Consider the following 18,804-nt stretch of genomic DNA (forward strand, 5'->3'; position numbering starts at 1 on the left):
CTGACTAATTCATTCACTCAGTCAGCACAAAACTTCTCCTGACCATCAGCCCATAAGACACGTTAACTTGCAGCCCAGTGGTTCTTTAATTACACACACCAGGCTGAACTATCAGATACTTTAAACTCTACTTGATTGGTGCAGCTACCTGTCAGGAAGGAAAACAGAGAGGGGGTGCAAAAAAAAACTGTGCAAGGTTAAAAAAAATACACACCAGGGAATATCTTAAACATATTTGACAGTTTGACCCAGCAGGACCTTCATCCACTGCTGTGGATGATGATGATGATGGTGGCGGTAGAGTAAGCTGCACTGCATTTACATCAAAGTATCTGTTCTGAGAACAAACCCAGGTTGAGTTAGCTCTTTAATGTCTTTCTGCCCTAAATCTATATTATTTTCTAACCATCATTCATCAGCATTGATGAGGAATCAGCAAGTTTCTGATTGTTGTGTTGCAGGCAGCTTCTGTGGAAGTGTTTATGGACATTATACAGACAAAAAAAAAACACTTTAAGATGGAGTCGCATGGTTGACATTCACGTAGGGAGCTCAAAGATTAGTGATGTACATGATCATACATCAGCTAGTCTGGGCAAAAATACCAGAGCTATTGTTCTTTTGTCCCACACCACCTCTGTGGCTCATAAAGGGTTGCTGTACTTTAATATAGTTAAAGTGAAAACTGGAGTAATATGCTCAAATTTCCTGGTTTTTATCAAAAGTCAAAGTACATTTAAATTATTTTCATTGTCTCTGAAGAAAAAAATATGTTCATTTACTACATTAAATGAATGTACTGGGGCTGGGCTAAAGAAGCAGGCTTGTCTTCTCCTTTTCAAACACTTATATGGTGTCTTTTGTTTAATACCATTATTTTATTTTATATGTCTAAGATGCCTGAATAGATTTAAATAAGCTTAACTGAAAGTGAACCTATATATTAAGAACACTGCAAGTCATGTTTCTTTCTGAAAAACTATGATGATCTACAAACATCTTTGCACCTCAGATGTTACATGGATGTCATTTAGCTCTGATTTTACTGCAGCTGCCCAGCAGAGGGCAGCAGAAGTCCGTGTGTAATCCAGCAAGCGTGCAGCAAAAAAACAGGACACAAAAAACTCTTCATGGTCCCACGTTGGCTACAAAGCTCAAAGAATCCTTGATCAACTGTTTTACAAACTGCTGTTGCAGTAGCAGAGTGTCTGTACATCAGCAGTAAACAACTTTAATTACTCCAGCCATGTTTAGTGTCTATGTAAAGAGGAGTTTATGAGATTATAAAAGGCTGCAACCTCACTGCGTCATATTTATTTATGCACTTGGTTTAATTTCCCTTTGCAAACTAATCATAAAATAAAATGATGTTTGTCTCCAGTTTGTATTTAGGGAATCCCATGGACCCCCCTGATGTCCTGGGATTCGATTCTGGCATTGCAAGACCCACCAAACTCCCTAACCGCGCAAAGAGTGAGTTTTCTTCCCTTATTTAGAATGGATTGTGAGAAAAGTGGAAGTTCGTTCCTTTTTTAGTGAATATAACCTGAAGGTTTTAATCTGTCGTTAACAGAGCAGCCACCTCCTCGTCCACCCCAGCCTGCAGTTCTGCTCAAGAGTGAGTTTTTCTTCGTTCTCAGTGCTCTTTGCAACCCGCAAAGCAAATACTGATGTTCTGGTGTTTGCATGTATCTCCAGAGCCATTATACGACTTGGTGATGGACGATTACGATGACGAGGATGATGCCAGCGCTTCATCTGGGCTGAAGAAGCTGGGAGCGTCTCTGGGTCTGAAGCTTAGACCGTGGGAGGGAGCAGGTGTTCGCGGGGCCAAAAGCGAAGTGTCGCTCATCGACTTCACAGATGACAGCTTCAGCTCAACCACACCCTCTCCGCTCACAGAAACACATCAACCAGACGAAGACACACTGAAGGTAGAGTTGTGTCTAGTTCAGATTAAAGAAAGCCAGTCACAAACGCCTAGTTTCACTACTGTGTTAGCGAAGAAATATGTGATTTTTCATGGTCAGAGAGACATTGTTAGAAAGACCTTCAAAATCATAGTTTGCAAATACAATAGCAGATGGTGATTGTGAATGCTGCGTTGTAAGGCTCTGAGGAAAATTAGAGAAAATAATTAACTTTTGTCTCCGGCTGCTTTGATTTTACTTCTACAAAGCTTAGGTTTTATTTTTCTTACCTAGAAAAATAAAGCAGACTTGATGCTACATGGGCTCTAAAGTTTGAAGTCAAAAAGCTGTAATGAGTTTAACCCTTTAAAGCCCAACCTAAGAACAACTGAGGAGAAAAGTCTTTTTTTTTTTTTTTTTTTTTTTTTTTTTACATCTTAAGCCCTCATTTGACCCTTTAACAAAATATTTTAAAAAATGTAACCATTTAATTTATGATATTTTATCATTTATTACCATTTATTTGGCTAAAATGATTGTAGTGTAGTCTTCTGCTTTCTGGTGGCCGCCAGGGTTCAGGAGACCAGTATCATATGGTGTACATCAAAGTTTTGAGTAAAGTTTCTGCCATAAAATGATGCAAAATGTCTCAGAAACCACATGTATAAGATATGATATATTTGGTTTTATAGGTTTACCTGGTCTCCGTACCCTTCCCTCTGCCCCTTGATATCAGGGTTCTTGCCTCTAGAGCAGGGGTCCCCAACCACTGGATCCTGGACTGGTACCGGTCTGGGGATCATTTTGTACTGGGCCGCAAAGAATGAATAATCTTGATTATTATATATAAAAATATGTTTTTGCTTTTGGGTGTCATATATTGAAAGACAACCACTTCCACTCTTGCCTAACTTCCGCGCTTGACTCTTTGGCGCGTATCTATCCTGCATCACCAATGCAACCTAGCTATCGCAAAATGAGACAGAAACAGAGTTCAATGGAGTCTCTTTAGAAAAGGTAAACAAGACAACGATGCAACAGCAGAAGGGTCACAGACTGCCTGCAAAAAGAAAGCTACATTTTAAAGAAAATACCAAGATTCCTACCTGAGTTGCAGGTTTATCGCAACAGGTGATTCACATGACCCACACCTACTCTGTGTAATATGTGGTGACAGACTTGCTAATGAAGCCATGAAACCATCAAAACTTCACCTCCACATGGAGAAAAAACACCCAGCAGTGAAAGAAAAGCTCTTAGAATATTTTAAAAGAAAAAAACAGGAGCATGAAGGACAGAAACAATTACTTAAAACAAAAACAAGACTTCAGAGTAGACTGGATATAAGGAATACAGTTCCAGTATCACTGTCTCCCATCATCACCCATCAAAACTTGCAGGCAAACAAGCCCAGAGCTCCCACTGATTCTACATTTTGGTGAGTTGATATTATAGTGTAATAGTTCATGAAAGTGCCTAATATAAAATGTAATTGTTGCATTCAGATTACATACTAAATATAATGATTAGGGTTTTTGTGATTGAAACCTTCACGCCCTACCCGACCTACCCGGTCCTTGAGAAAGTGTTTCTGTGCGAAACTGGTCCCTGGTACAAAAAAAGTTGGGGACTCCTGCTTTAGAGGGTGTCCTGCTGTTGAACTGGTTTTCCTACAGTCAGGAGTGTGGAAGCACTATAGGAAGAACTGGTTTTAAGTGGGCGGTGGCTCTAAACCAGCACTGGAAATGCTTTAGTTGAAAAAGAATAAACAGTATTGGCTAAAAATGAGTCCCATGGCTTTGTCTTGTTGCTGCGTCAGTGGACACCTCATAACTCCTTGGTAATAAGTACATTATATTTAATGACACCAAAACTTCCAAAACTTGTCTGAGACTTTGACCAAAAAAGGAGTCCAGTCGCTTTGGTCTGTATTTCTATATCTCAATCTTTTTCCCAGTTAAAGTCCCCCAGCTTTGTACAAACAACCTCAGATGTTGTTTGTTTACATTTGCTGGTCCATGAAAGGCTGTAAGAGCAGCGAACATTATTCATCAGGGAAGAGCATGTCTGTGCCAAGTCTCTACATGTTCCATTTTTTTCAGACTAATATTGTGTTGCCTGAACGCAGCATGAAAGAGGAAGTTTACTTTCAGAAAAAGTTTCATTTTAAATCTCTAAAGATGTCAAATGCAACCTTGTTTTTAGACATCAATGAGGGACGATGCCATCTTTAAAGCTTGAACTTGCATTTAGAAAATTATAGGTGAAACTTAATGCGCTGCTGCAGACCTGACAGACAGACAGGTGTCAGGATCATTGTCTTTAATATTTGTTATATCTGCAAGTTGTTCACCACAATGTTACTCAATGGAAAAGATTAGAGAATGAGAGAGAGAACAGGTAATTATTGTTTTAGTTTTGACAGTACATATCATAAAATCTTTTCATTATTCACAAAATGTAATATTAAACTGCTGCACTTTTTAATCTGCCAGTTGGTTAAAAGACTCATTTTTATTATATACTTAACAGAGAAATCACAAAAAGCATTAAGTGCAATGACCAATGTGTACTATAGGCTGAAAGTACCTCTTTCAACATTCATGCTCAATTTGGCTTGCTAGATTAAGAAAATAAATTTTTACCTAAAAATAATTTGGTAATAATTTTTTTTCTATTTTTTGAGTTGGCAAATTTAGTTTAGGTTGGTCTTAAAACAGAGCAATTATAGCGCCACTTAGCTAGTAAGTTAGCAACTTTAGTTTATCTTTAGTTGTGTAGTTTAGCCAGTTAGCGGCGTACCTGCTGCTTCAAAAAGCTGCTTAGCAACATAATTCATGTTTGCTTGTTGTTTGTTTCGGTTAAACTATCAATTGGAGCAATTACTATTCCACTAAATTAGCATCCCAGTAGTATTGGGTTGACTAGCTAGCTGCTTCTGGAACAATAATTGCTCTTTCTGTTCCACATAGCTAGTTAGCACTTTAGTTCAGCTGGCTAGCTGTTTGTTTTAGTATAATTTAGCCACTGCAACACTTTTTGTGTTCTGTCTCTGTTGTGTTACTGACACTGCAGCTACATGGGCTTCAGTAAGGCTGCTTTACCCATGCTGGTTGCACAATTCAGTATACATTGCACAGTACAACAGACAGAATATAATTCTGGTTCTCTGCTGTGAATAACTCTGTAGCCGCTGGAGCTGACTTTCCAGGAAAGCACAAGCTGCTGAACACAATGGACGATTCTTCACATCCTCTACACAACACACTGAAAAACTACAGTGTGTTCAGTGGGAAGCATCATCTGTCCTCTGCAAGACAAAAAAAAATGTGTCAGAGATCATACCTGGCAGCAACTAGAAGAAAACATTAAATTCTTATAATTATTATTGTTGCTGTTCTTATTTTAATAAATAAATATTAATAATGAATCTTACTTTAACATTGTAATTTGTTTCTATAATAAATAAAGTATTTAATTTAATTTAATTTAATTTAATTTAATTTAATTTAATTTAATTTAATTTAATTTAATTTTAGCTTTATGACCTTGCTTATGGAGACAAATCATGGCCAAATGTTGTGTTGTAATTAACTGACAAAGGTCATTGACCTCACTTTCAGTCAGGGAACTGAATTTATGTAGACAATTTCCTTGAACAGCTTATTGAGCTGAGGTTGGGAGGAAAGATGATTGGTTTTGTTCCAGTTGCTGCACACTCACACCCCCAATGGAGCTACCCAGCAAGAAGAGGAGAGGGTCTTCTGTTCACTTTTTCTAGTTAATCTGTAAATTTGAGCTTCTGACCTTTTAAATTAACCTACTAACACACACAAAAAATGATTTAGCAGCAGTTCAGAGATTTTAAAGACACATTGGGGACCTTACACAACAATACAAGCTCCACAAATTCTTCCAACTAAGAAAATTGTAGAAAGCTTTAAAAAAGAGCATGCAGGCTGTGCTTATAATCACTTTGTGTACTCTCCAAAGGCAGAGTGCACACTTCAGCCTACAAATGTCATAAATAACCCCTTTCCTCTTGGATGCACCCAGGGAAGTGCAGTTTGATGGTGATTGGTGCTCATTGATTGATTGCGCACATGTTCATGCTTTAGTGATCTACAGTGGGGTTTCACAGTAATTTTACCCCGCAGCTTTCGTCTGTTTTTGATCAAAGTTTGGGAATGAAAATGTTGTTCCTGTATGTTTTTTTAGCAGTATAATGTTTTTTATTCCCTATGCTAGGCATTAGATTGATTTTCATTCTTATAACTGATGGCAGCAACAGCAATGTCGATGCACTGGCAATTAAGTGGACAATCCAAACCCTACTGTACAGTAGGGTTTGGATTTCCAAACATGTCAAATAACCACTTGTGACTGAATCACACTTACCTGCTCTAAGTAAAAGAAAAACGAGAGAGCTACAACTAACAGGACATCAGATTGACCCCTAATGTCTGCAAAACCCTGTTACAAAAACCTAAACAATATGTGATCATTCCACACTTAAACACTTGATAGTTGTGCCTGAATGATTTTACCTGCATTTGACAAAGTCTTCTACATATTTAACAATAATTCTGGTGCTCCAGAAACTAACAAGTTAAAACTGTTTGTCCTCCTCTGTCCCTATTCTATCCTCTCTGGTCAGGTCCAACAGTACTATACAAACTCTGTAATACAAATTGTTATTCAAAATAATTAGAAAAATAAATTAAGAATAAAGAATATTATATCTAAAAAGTTCCAAAGTTGGCAAAGTAAATTTTCTCAGTGGCACACAGCAATCCAGACATTAATTCTTGCTTAAATGCTGGACTAGACAACTAGAAAACAACAACAACAAAAAAAACAATTATGTGAAATAATGAAGTAGAGAAACTGCGATGGACTAGCGAGCTGTCCAGGGTGTACCCTGTCTCTCGCCAGAAGGCTGCTGGGATAGGCTCCAGCTCCCTTACCCTGCAACGATAGACTCACAAATGTGTTCATAGACTACAAAACCGCATGTATCTTACCACTTAGATTGACAGGTGCTCTAATTTGCAGGTAAACGCCCATATAAGGTCATGAAGTTTTAACACCCATGTGCAGACACAGATGAGAAAAAAATAATCAACAAACTGAAGACCAGAAGAAAGGGATGAAAATAAAAGTCATAATGATTAAAAAATATGTACTAAACCATCTGCCACCAGGTGCTCCTTTCTGAAGCCACCTGGACATGGATACACTTTATAAGATTGTGTTTCTCAATCCAGGTCCTCATGACCCCCTGACCTGCATGTTTTGTAGGCAACCCTACTTTAACACAACAGAATAAAATAAAGGGCTTGTTAGCAGACTGCAAAGAAATTAAAGAGGAACATATATAGTCTGACTCAGGTGCTTTGGAGGAGGAACATATGTAAAACATGGAGGACACGAGGTCCAGGAGACCTGGACTGAGAAACACAGCGTTAAGATGAGTCTTGTCCTTCTACTGGGAAGCGGCAGACCACATTTAGCTGAATCTGGGAGTCGCTGATGACTCGCTGGACATTTATGTGCTGAATGTATAATCCCAATGTTGACTTTTGAAACAAAAACCACTAAAAGTTGTTCAATTGAAATCATGTCCAGTCCTCTCCTGTCCGTCACTCAGTGCGTCTGATAACGTTACAAATATTTGCATCCATTTGTCAGGACACTCCTTCCATCCTGGACTGGCCTCTGCCTCAGCCAACGTATGATGAGGTTACGGCAGACTTCGACGACCAGTCGGAGGACCACGAGGTGCGGTCGATCAACAAGGGGTTGACGGAAGAAGCTTTGGTCACTCCAGGGCCCAGCATGGCGGGCAGGAGCGAGTCCCAGTCAGCGGACCTCTTCCAGGAGTTACAGAGAGAGGTAGAGTCTCTCACACAGGAGGCAGCAGAGTGTCACTTGATCTAAACACTCATAAACCATGTTTCCTTTGCTGCTACTGTTCCTGCGTTTAAAGGTGATGGTGAAGCTTCAGGTTCCCATGGCAACCGGACGCTCCCTCCCATCCTCTCCAACTCCTATGCCTCTGGTTCCTTTGGGTCCCCACCGACAGATCTGTCTGCCTCCTCCCTCCCCTTCATCCTCCTCCTGCTCTTTCACCTGCTGTTTCGAGGATCGGCCTGTGTTGCCTCCCCGCAGCCCCATCCCCCCACTGCGTCCCTCTAAACACAGCGTGTCCACCCGCACCACCAACCAGCAGGCCCGCTCCAGCTCCATTTCACTGGGCGACGAGGAAGAAGCACCTCCTCAGATCCCACCCAGAGACCACGCTTTCTCTCAGCCAGGATCTCGCTCTTCCTCTCCTCTTCCTCTGGTGCCGCCACTGTCCTCCACACCTATGGCGCTCCCCCCTCCTCCTCTGACCGTCTCTCCTCGCCGGGCATCTGGACTTCTGGGCCCCTTATTGTCCTCCAGCTCCCCACCATCAGCTTCTTTGCATCAAACTACTTTACATCCCTCACGGCCGGGAGTTTCATCCTACTCGGCCACCTCTTCGTTGGACCCACTCACCTTTCGCGAGGGGCGTGGCCTCTCCCCATTAATTGACAGTTCTCCAAGCGCTGCTCCTGCTCCACTACCAGAGAGACCAGCCTTCCTGGAAAGGTGAGATTCTCATATCTAGATATGCTTTTAACTTGTTTATTCTTCCTCTATTTAGCACTGTTTCCTTCAGAGGGAGGTTTGTTAGTTGGTGACTCTGAGTCCAAGGTAAATGTAGCTTTCATTTAACATAGTAAAGGTCCTTTTCCTTATTTTTGTTTTCTAACCAGATACGGCGCAGCCAACATGGCAGCAGTTAAACCCATGATGCAGTATCAGCCAGGCGGAGCCAAACCAAACGCCTCCTCCAACAACAACAACGGGCGAGCTGCAGTTTCCTTTGACCAAAGCATCAAACAGGTGAGGAAGGGCAGCAGAAAATATTTCTTTTTGCTATTTATTTAAAATGGCTTTTCATTGTTTTTGCATAAACCATATGCCAGTCGTTGCTGCAGGGAGGAAAGTGATAAGTCACCAATTTAACAATAACAAATGAAAGCCTCTGATTGGTCTCCCTTTATCTACAAATTTTTAATTAGCAGAGGTCTATTCTCGAAAAAGCAGCAGATGTAACACAAATTCAAATGACTTTTAACAGAGATTAAAACAGAACATCATTAAATTGAAAATATTAGGATGTGGATGCGACTGTGAATGATGGAAAACTTAAGGTTGCTTTTGGCTAATTTGAAATCTGTTGCATCTTGATTCATACAGGGAAGAAAAAGTGACAAAGTTTAAAATGAAAAAGATTTGGAACCCATTTGGTTTGAAGAACATTTAGACAGGTTTACAGTAGTTTTAACTAACTCCTTCCAGCCATAGCTGTAACTCCTGCTGTCTGCACCCAGGAAACCCTTACTGGGAAACTCCTTCAATGCATTAAAATGAAACAATCCATAGAGTCAGACATGAATCAGCTGAATGAGTGACTTCACTGACAGGTCCAAGGAGCAGTGCACGGCGTCACCACGGAGGAGTGTAAGACGGCTCTGCAGAATCACAACTGCAACACTCCTCAGGCTGTTAACTATTTAAAGGTAAACTTATCAGTCTACATATATTTTCATTTTTATATCAGTTTGTGGTAACAGACAAACTCTCTAATGACCAAGAAATAGAGAAGGACGCAGAAGTCAAATGTCTTTTTATAAGTGGAAGAAAATGGAAAATAGTTGCGGCTATATTTATTTAAAGTACAAATATACACTCATGGGCCATTTTATTAGGTCCACCTTGCTAGTACTGGGTTGGAACCTCTTAACTTCAGAACTGTCTTCATTCTTGGTGGCAAAGATTCAATCAGATTTTTGGTCCATGTTGACATGGTAGCATCATACAGTTCCTGCACATCAATGATACCAATCTCCCATTCCTCCAAGTTTAATTCAATCAGCTTTATTTGTACAGAGCCACTTCACAACAATGTCACAGGGCATTGTACACACACATCATTTCAAGCCAATTCATACATATCCTATGATAGAAACCAACTGATTGCATCGAATCATGACTTCGATCCAATCCCCCCTAGCCTGATAGCTAAAGGCTCCTCCTCCCATAGTACTTTGAGACTCTGGGAACCACCAGTAAACCTGCAGTCTGAGAGCGAAGTGCTCTATTTGGAATAAATGGAACCATAATATATTTTATGTACAATGGAGCTTGGTCATGGAGAGCTTTATATGTGAGTCACAGTCACAAAGATGCTCTATTGGATTGAGATGCAGTGACTGTTAAGGCCACCGCAGTACAATCAACTCATCGTCATGTTAAAAAGTTAGTTTGAGATGATTAGAGCTTTGTGGTGCATGGTGCATCATCCTGCTGGAAGTATCCATTAGAACAAGGGTGTCAAACTCCAGTCCTCGAGGGCCGGTATGCAGCAGGTTTTTGTTGTTTTCCTTTTCCAACACAGCTGATTCAAATCAAATAGATCCAGCAGCTTTTTGTCAACCTATTTATGAGTTTCAGTCAGGTGTGTTGGAGCATGGAGACAACAAAGACCTGCAGGATACCGTTCCCCGAAGACCAGAGTTTGACTGTTACATCCTTAAGGAGTGACACTTGACGAAGTGAGGTTTACAACCTCAAATAAAAACACAGAGAACAGTCCAGAGTTGGGCACATTTATTCACTCTTTACAGACAGCCAGTCACAGATTCAACACCAGACAGCCGTTTGCATCAGGGAGAGCCAAGGCCAACATAACAAACAAAACACCCCTGCCTACAAAACAAAAGGACAACTTACCTACCCACCAAACAAAACAGAGTACAAACCTACATCTAACCTATCCTACAGTAACATAAACAAGAGAAAAGGACCCCATTTGACAAAATAAAATAGCAGCTCTCCCCTACAAGGCCAATCTGGGAAAAAAAAAGCTAAGGGTTATACCAAACAACCCTAACCAACAGATAAACCACAACGTCAGTAAGGTGACGCACAACACAGACATGGTGTGAATGGCAGGTGGCCAAAAGGCCCAGATGCGCAGATCCTGAGGTCTTTTAAAGGCCACTCCCAGACCGGATTGGCTGGAGGAGGCTGCCACACATCAGCACAATAGGGAACATCTGGGAAGGGAGTATAGTGTACAACACATTCCTGTAACAGACACCTGTGGATTAGAAGATGCTACACTGTGGTCATAAAGGGACGGACATGGTCAGCAGCAATACTCAGAATCAAGTGTTCAAACATGCTCAGTTTGCAATGAGAGGCTCAAAGTGTGCCAAGAAAAGTCCCCCTCATTACACCATTACACCTACACCAGTCTAAACTGGTTATACAAAGCTGGATGGATTCATGCTTTCATGTTGTTTTCCCCAAAGTTTGACACTATCATCTGAATGTGGAGTTGAAAAGGAGACTCATCAGTCCAGGCCAGTCTGCTACCATTCAGTTTTGATAAGTTAGTGTGAACTGTAGCATTAGTTTCCTATTCCGGGCTGGCAGGAATGGTCCTCTGCTACTGTAGCCCACCTGCTTCAAGGTTCATCCTGTGCGTTCAGAGATGTATCTTTGCAAACCGATAATTAGTTCAGAGTAACTTAAATCCCCATGCCTCCACATTCTGATGCTTGGTTTGAACATTAGCAAGTTGCCGTAACTCGTGAACATGTCTGTATTTGGTTTGACTTCATTTCATCACAACCTGAGGCGTTTCAGAAATTTTGTTTTTTGTCATTTCAAAAGCAAAATAAAAACCTGGCTACACGAAGTATGGTCATGTTAGAGTTTACACTCAACAAAACATCTAAGGAGCTTCATATTGGATGCAGTGCACGCTGCGGTTGCTGAAGGGATGGTTGCAGAGCCCAGGACAAAAGGCTGTACGTGCACAAGAATAGGTTCATTAAAGTGAGAACTAAGGCTCCACTGCCCTCCTCTTCTCCATATTCACTCAAGCGCTCTGAGGGTCTGCAAGTCAAGTGTTATTCCAAACCAGCTCCTCTTAAGTGGGTCATAAGGCTCTCCGGCATGTTTCTGCATTGATGCCGGCTGTTTGACTACAGCCAAGGTGCTGCAAGGGTTTTGTGTGCAAGTCAAAGACTGCTTCAATCATAAATAAAACAGAGTGGGCTACATAAAAATATTGAAAAAAATAATATTCAAGCTGTGGGAATTTCATCTGTGACGCTGCAGTCAGTGCAAATATCCTGCAGGTGTTCCTTATTTAATAAACAAAACAAAAAAAAACATTTGTAATAAGAGAATAATGGTAAACTTAAACAACAGATCTACTACAATAATGTACTTATGTTTGTTTATATTTTGTTATCCTGGTTTTATTGTACGTTGCAAACTACTGAACTCTTATCTGATACTGCTAAAAGTTTCTTTTTCCAGCGTCTCTGTACCTCACTGTTTAATTAGGTGTTGGAAAATGGGGTGATCGCAGATGCGTAAACACCCTCGGTACAGCATCAATGTCAGTGGGGAGCAGCTGGATTCTGAAGTGACTGCAATCACTGAAAAACCAAGCAGCACTACAAAAGTACATGAATAAAGTGGTTGCCATGACAGCAGAATAATGCAGCAGTCAACACAGTGAGCAACTTTGTGTACCTGCTCAGGTATTAAAATACTCTCCAACTGTATACATCTTAGGTGGAGCAGCTGTTTCGGTTGGGACTGCGTTCAAGAGCCGAATGTGAGGACCTTTTGCAGCGCTGCCAGTGGAACCTGGAGCAGGCCAGCACCGTCATGCTGGACACATATGGACCACACCGCAACAGGTAAGAAATGTACAACCATGAACAAATGAGAAATAACTGTTTTTTTTTTCTTTTGTACTATAAAGATGCGTTAGGGTTAAACTCGCTGCTCTGATTGGTTCTGGACCAATAAGCAAGACTTTATCCCAGTTTATTTTATTAATGGTCACTTAAGAATTCAATTAGAGGGGCCAAACTTTTGTTTTTGTCAATAGAGAGACCTAAATTATATCCATCAAAGCAACCAACTGGAGTAAAGTAAAGTAAGTTTAACCGTTGGTTAGAAGCTTCGGATCACAATAACTAAGATTATGTAGCTCATAGAGAAAATCAAGTCTGGTATTTATGGCACATGTTAACAGTTAAGTAAGACTTTACTCCACAGGAAGACAACATCTCTGTCGATGACAAGTTCTTGTGTTACCGTCCATCCATCCATCCATCCATTTTCTACCACATGTCCATGGTTAGCTAGCAGCTAAAGCAAAGAAGCTTTCTTCTAGCCAGCCATTTTTTCCAGCTTGTCCAGTGGAATCCCATGGCATTCCATGGCAACTGAGAGACCTAGTCTCTCCAGCATATCCTGATTCTTCTTTGGGGCATCCTCCAGGTGAGACACGCCAGGGAGGCATAGAGGAGCCATTCTAACTCCTCTTGATGCCGAGGAGCAGTGGTTCTAGTTGGAGTCTCCCCCAGATGACCAAGCTTCTCGTCTTTTCTCGAAGGGAGTGCTCAGACACCCTGCAGAGGAAAATTATTTTGGTTGCTTGAACATGTAATTTTGTTCTTTCCGTCACCGCCCACATCTGGTGGCCACAAGTATTGGATAGGGACATAGCTTGACCTGTAAATTGACAGCTTCATCATCTGGCTCAGCTCCATCTTCACCACAACAGGCTGAAGAAGAGATGCAGATATACTTGCAAATGCTGCACCAATCCGCCTGTCAATCTGCCGCTCCATTCTTCTCACACTTGTTAACAAGACCCTGAGATTGTTAAACTCCTCCACTTGGTGCAGGATCTGTTTACAGACCGGCCAAGGAGACTCCACCTTCTCCATTTGGCGAATCCCCTCTGTTAATAATTTTTTTACAATGATAGAGATGTTTGAGTTCCTACATGAACCTGAGGGCTGTATTGTTGATGTCATCTGCTCCTGGGAGAGTCTCCAAAGGCAAAGTAAGCTCAGGGGAGGGGTCACTCTAAGAGCAATTCCAAAAGCCTAGGTAAACTGACACCAGGATAAATTAGAAACCCTGTCCTGAAGAGAGAGCCTGGGGCTCCTTCCTGGAGCCAGGCTTGGAAGGTGTCCAGCTGAGTGCCTGGTGGCTGAGCCTTGGCACATGGGTCTCAGCAAAAAAGCTTTAGGTGTCCCCCTTCACATGAGCTTACTAGGTTCACTTGGACTGGGTGGCGACCACAGATGGGGACCTTGGCGATATGATGTTGATCATTGAAGCTCTAGGGATGTACATAACCTCACCTGCAAATTAATATGTTCAAATCAGAATTAATTCATCCCAAGTCTGGTATTTTCTTTGGTCCCTATCACAAAAATACACTACCCTGAATCTTGAGACAGATGTAAAGTTATTAAGACAACGTTGGCAAATGAATACTTTTGTCACCAAAATCACACGTGCAGCTGGTTAGAAAAGCTTAAGGATGCTCTGCGAAGTACTAGAAATGCTTGTCATGAAGGGGTTGAACATTTTTGAGACAGCATTGGTCATTAAAAGTGTCATTTTCTAATGAATTTGGAGAAGCCACAAGTGATATCAGTTGTGTTGAGCTATATAAAGGGGTCTTGCTTGATTTGTCTAATGTCTAACAGCTGGACAGTTTGCCAGGAAACCTAAGTTGGTTTGGGGGTTGAATAATTTTGACTGCAACTGTAAATGAATCTGTGAAACACAGTACCATGACAGGCTAACAGGAGACACCGTGTCACATGTCAGTAAAATCAATGGACATTTATCTTTTAGTATTAAGTGTATATTGCAAGGGATATTTTAATTTGTTGGGGTGTTTTTACTTTTTGCTTGACCATTAACAACTGGAAAACTACTGTTATCATACATGTTGCTAAACAAAATGGAACAAATTGGTTCAAAGGTGTTTGCATTGATTTTATTGCCACACAGTGCTGTTCAAAATAGTAGATTAAATAAAAACTATTATATTATTCAACAGCTTTAAAATGCAAAGATTAATTAGTATCAACACGGCCTGACTCTGTTACTAGCAATTAATGATCAGCCTTAAAAATATTTATCCTAAAAGATGCACTCTTACTCCAACAGCACAACACACATTTAACCACATCACAAACTTAACCTCATATGAACAAAAACCAGCTGACTGACACACATTGTCGTTATTATGACCCCTGGAACAGGTTTTTGGTGACAGTGAGAGGGTCTTGGCTGCAGCCTGGAGAATGAGGCAGGGCTGGATATTGGGCAGGGTTGTACGTCCAACCCCGCCCCCTCAACATTTTGATTGGATTAACTCTAACCCTAACTCTAACCCATAGACCGTATATGAAAGATGGACGGAGCCCCCGGCGGTTAAAAGTGAAGCCTATGCGGAAGTGCACAAAACTGCAGTTCCCCCTTCATCCACTAGGGGCTCCAAAACAGAACAAATCCCCATAGACTCCCATGTTAAAAAGACCAACTTCACAGCAGAAATAAATATGTTTACAGCCTGGTACAAAAATCCATTTTTAGTTTATAGGTCAGGTTTACCTTCATGTCAACTGTGGGGGGAGTGAATTTTTTTCTAACTCGCCCGTTTTAAAGTAATTTAATGTCAAAGTTTGGAATATTTAGGGGCGGGTCTTTTTTGATTGACAAGTACCCGACCTCACTCTTCAAGTAAGAAGAACGTAGAACTGGTTTTTAGCCAGTTAACAATATGACTTAGCTTTAGCCCGCTTACATCCATTAGCTGGTTAGCTCCTGTTATTTCTGGGTTAGCTCTTAGCTTCTTTTTTTTAGCTTTGTTTAAAGCTAAACTGCTTTAAATAAAAACTTCTGTCTCCCACCACAGACAACGATGATAATTATAAGAATCACAACAATAAGTTAAAAGCAGGTGGGAGCTACAGAGTTCTGTGATTGAATCCTAAGTTTGGGTATGCAACAATCACACAGATGCAACTTCTTCTTTCTGGGTCAACAGGAAGACATAGTGAGCTCCAATCAAGCACTGATCATCTCTGAAACCGATCTGGACCGGTTTTCCTGGATGACTCATCCCTTCAGCAACTCAGAATGCTTCTTGATGAACGGAGAGACAAGAGGCAGTATATGTGTCTCCCTCCCTGCTGTGAATACCTGTTAACTAACTGCACCAAACACATGCATGCTCATTACTAGCTAACAGAGCTGCTCGTTGGATGAGTCAGCATTTACTTGAACAGTTTATGTGTTGAGACTTTGTTGCTGGTAAACTGCTGCAGATTTTAATGGACCACGTGCATGTTGTTAACACCCATGCCTTTTAGCTATTAGTAAAGCGATATAAAAAATCAGGGAAGTATCATGCGATGTATGGCTGTATCTTTTTGTGAAAATGTAAAGATAATATGTACATAATAAGTAGCTGAGTGTGTCGACACACATGCCAACTGCTGGTCAGAAAAAAATAAGCATTTTATGTAATAAATGTGAAGATGGTGCTGACATGAATGCTAATATATCAGATACATGTGTATTGTTTGTTTTAAAGGTTCCCTGTGGAGTTTTCTTGTAGACAAAGTATTAAAAGTCTGAGTATTGCATTTATTACATCCAAGTTAACCAGCAATCCGTCTTCTTCGCTGCTTTTGCTGGCAAAGTACAGCCACCTTTTGATTAATGACTCTTAAAAACAAACCTATTCAGTGCCATTAGAGGTGAAACGCTCCACAGGTTACCTTTAGGAAAGGCGTTTTAGGCTTTGCTTTACAACACTACTCTGAATAAGAGATGGTTGAGGTTTTTAGTGCTGCTTTTCATAAGATGGGTGAAAACAGGGTGTTAGTTTTATCACCACAAATGGGATATTTATTGCATTGTAAGGCTAACAGTTCTAACTTGTTATGAATTTGCTGTTTGATAATCATGAATACAAAGTGAAGAGCTTTACTGTCATTCAGTCGATTACCAGGATGCTGCCGAGTGAGCTCATTGCCACCGGCAGCTGTTGCAGTCAGGCCATCTTTCGTGGGAGCTTATCAGCATCTACACAGAAGGTGATATTAATTACATGTTGTATGTTGTTGCAGCAATGTAGGCTTTTAAATCAGGCAAAAGGTGTATTTAACTCAAAAATAAATGTAGAGATGAAGGAAAAGCATTTCAGAGCCACATGGTGGTGAGTGGTGAGCCGTCCTTCTGTTTTATGCTCAGCTGTAAGAGCTTATGCTGATACTATTTTATTTGACGCTGACTGTATTATGAGGTATAGAGAGGTTTAAAATGTGAAATGCAAACTGCTTATGTTGTTTTATAATAAACGAAAATTTTCTTTTCAGAATTGCTGAAGTTTTCTGTGGTGATTCTTCTTCAAAAAAACATTTTTCTTACAATATTAAGAAGCTAAAAAAAAAAAAATGTTAAAGTTAATGAAGGAATGCAAAATTATAAGTATAGAATGTTAAATAAAAGCGTAACAAAATAAGATCAGCCTCATGTTGTGAATGAACCAGTTATTGGATTAACAGACTGCAATATTTTCTGTTTTTTATATACATTTTTACCCCTAAAGCACCTTTTTTTCTCCTGAGAGTAAATTAATATACTTTCCACCTGGAACAGCTGACACATGAGGACCAAATTAAGAATAAAATAAAAGTGTGTATTCTCCATGTGAAGACAGTGACACTGAGAAGAGGTCGGCTGAGAGGGAAAAACCTAGAACAGGCAAGGATCAAACCTCACTGCCACCCAAGAAAAAAACTAAACAGGCTGGAAAGAACAATAATCTAGCAATAAATGTAAACTAAAAGCCAGGGAGCATGCTGTACAGTGAGCAGTTCTAAGCTAACGGGTGTGGAGTCATCCACAAAAGGACACGAAGCTACATCAACAGTAGCCTCTGTCTGAAAGTTTTCATCTCTGCTATTTGTCCGTATCTTTAAATACAACTCAGAGGAACAGTGGGAAATTCAACTGGTTGAGCAGGAGCCCCATTAACAGAGGCTGAAGCTGTTTGATGCTGTCAAACTTGGCTTGTGAGTCGTGAGTCTGGCTCAGGCCCCTGCCACGCATCTTTCCCCTCTCCTGCCAGGCAACTTTCTCATAAAGACCCAATGCTCTTTAGGGGCACACAGCAAACAATAACCTGTTAAATACTGTTCCAACAAGCAGTAAGACACTCTACCTGAGAGTAGAAATAGCTGTCAAGTTCATCACAAAGTCTTTGTGTGAGATCAAGACAACACTTTACTAAAAGTTTTTTCCAACTTCCTGGAGCGTCACAAATAAAGTTCTCCTAAACAAGACTTTAGGAGTCATGTTTAGGGGTTAGTTACTTTAGGAGTAATGTTTATGGGTTTGAGGTAGAATACATTTTAGAAAAGCATCACAAACGTCTCAGGGTGTTTTGTAACTGGTTGCCATAGTTACGTATCAATACAACACAACACATTATGAAAAAACTGTCATTATGGCATTATGACAGATACTTCTTTGTTGTTCAAATTTAGGCAATCAGTTTGGTTAGGGTTAGAAATCATGTCTATGGTCTTTAGTTATATTGGGTGAAAACACTTTCTTATAAAACTTGTATTGTTCAGCACCATGGCAGCATGATGATCTGGCGTCCATGTTGAGCTGAGCAGATTTGCTTCATGTGTACACAGTGAAAAGAGTTTTGGAAATATCAGACCCCCTTTGATAATTACTTATCACTACCAATTTTTTTAAATGCCTATTGAATAACATATTGATGCTAGAAAGAAGAGGGAGAGAACAAAAGAGAAAAGGAAAAAGTTAAGAAAAGAAGACAAAGATAAAATAAAATAACAGAAACAACTATACAATCAAAACCAAACCAGAAAAATCAGGCAACCAACTGCTACACGTTGAAAAAAAAAACTTAACAGGA

The 18,804-nt window shown here is 40.4% G+C and overlaps 1 protein-coding gene across 1 annotated transcript in view; it reads left to right on the forward strand.

Annotated features, from left to right (window-relative positions):
* Positions 1-16,086, forward strand: part of tnk2a (tyrosine kinase, non-receptor, 2a) — a gene marked incomplete at its 5' end in the record, with an annotated part of 29,410 nt that extends 13,324 nt beyond the window's left edge. Inside the window, 9 exons of the mRNA XM_079260268.1 lie at positions 1,382-1,473; positions 1,574-1,618; positions 1,699-1,934; positions 7,602-7,805; positions 7,900-8,546; positions 8,714-8,843; positions 9,428-9,523; positions 12,600-12,727; positions 15,895-16,086. Coding sequence (XP_079116394.1) covers positions 1,382-1,473; positions 1,574-1,618; positions 1,699-1,934; positions 7,602-7,805; positions 7,900-8,546; positions 8,714-8,843; positions 9,428-9,523; positions 12,600-12,727; positions 15,895-15,904 — 1,588 coding nt within the window. The 3' untranslated portion in view covers positions 15,905-16,086. The remainder of the gene's footprint in view (positions 1-1,381; positions 1,474-1,573; positions 1,619-1,698; positions 1,935-7,601; positions 7,806-7,899; positions 8,547-8,713; positions 8,844-9,427; positions 9,524-12,599; positions 12,728-15,894) is intronic.
* Between the last annotated feature and the right edge of the window lie 2,718 nt (positions 16,087-18,804).

The sequence above is a fragment of the Telmatherina bonti genome, assembly GCF_933228915.1.
Source record: "Telmatherina bonti genome assembly, chromosome: 20".
Classification (NCBI taxonomy): domain Eukaryota; kingdom Metazoa; phylum Chordata; class Actinopteri; order Atheriniformes; family Telmatherinidae; genus Telmatherina; species Telmatherina bonti.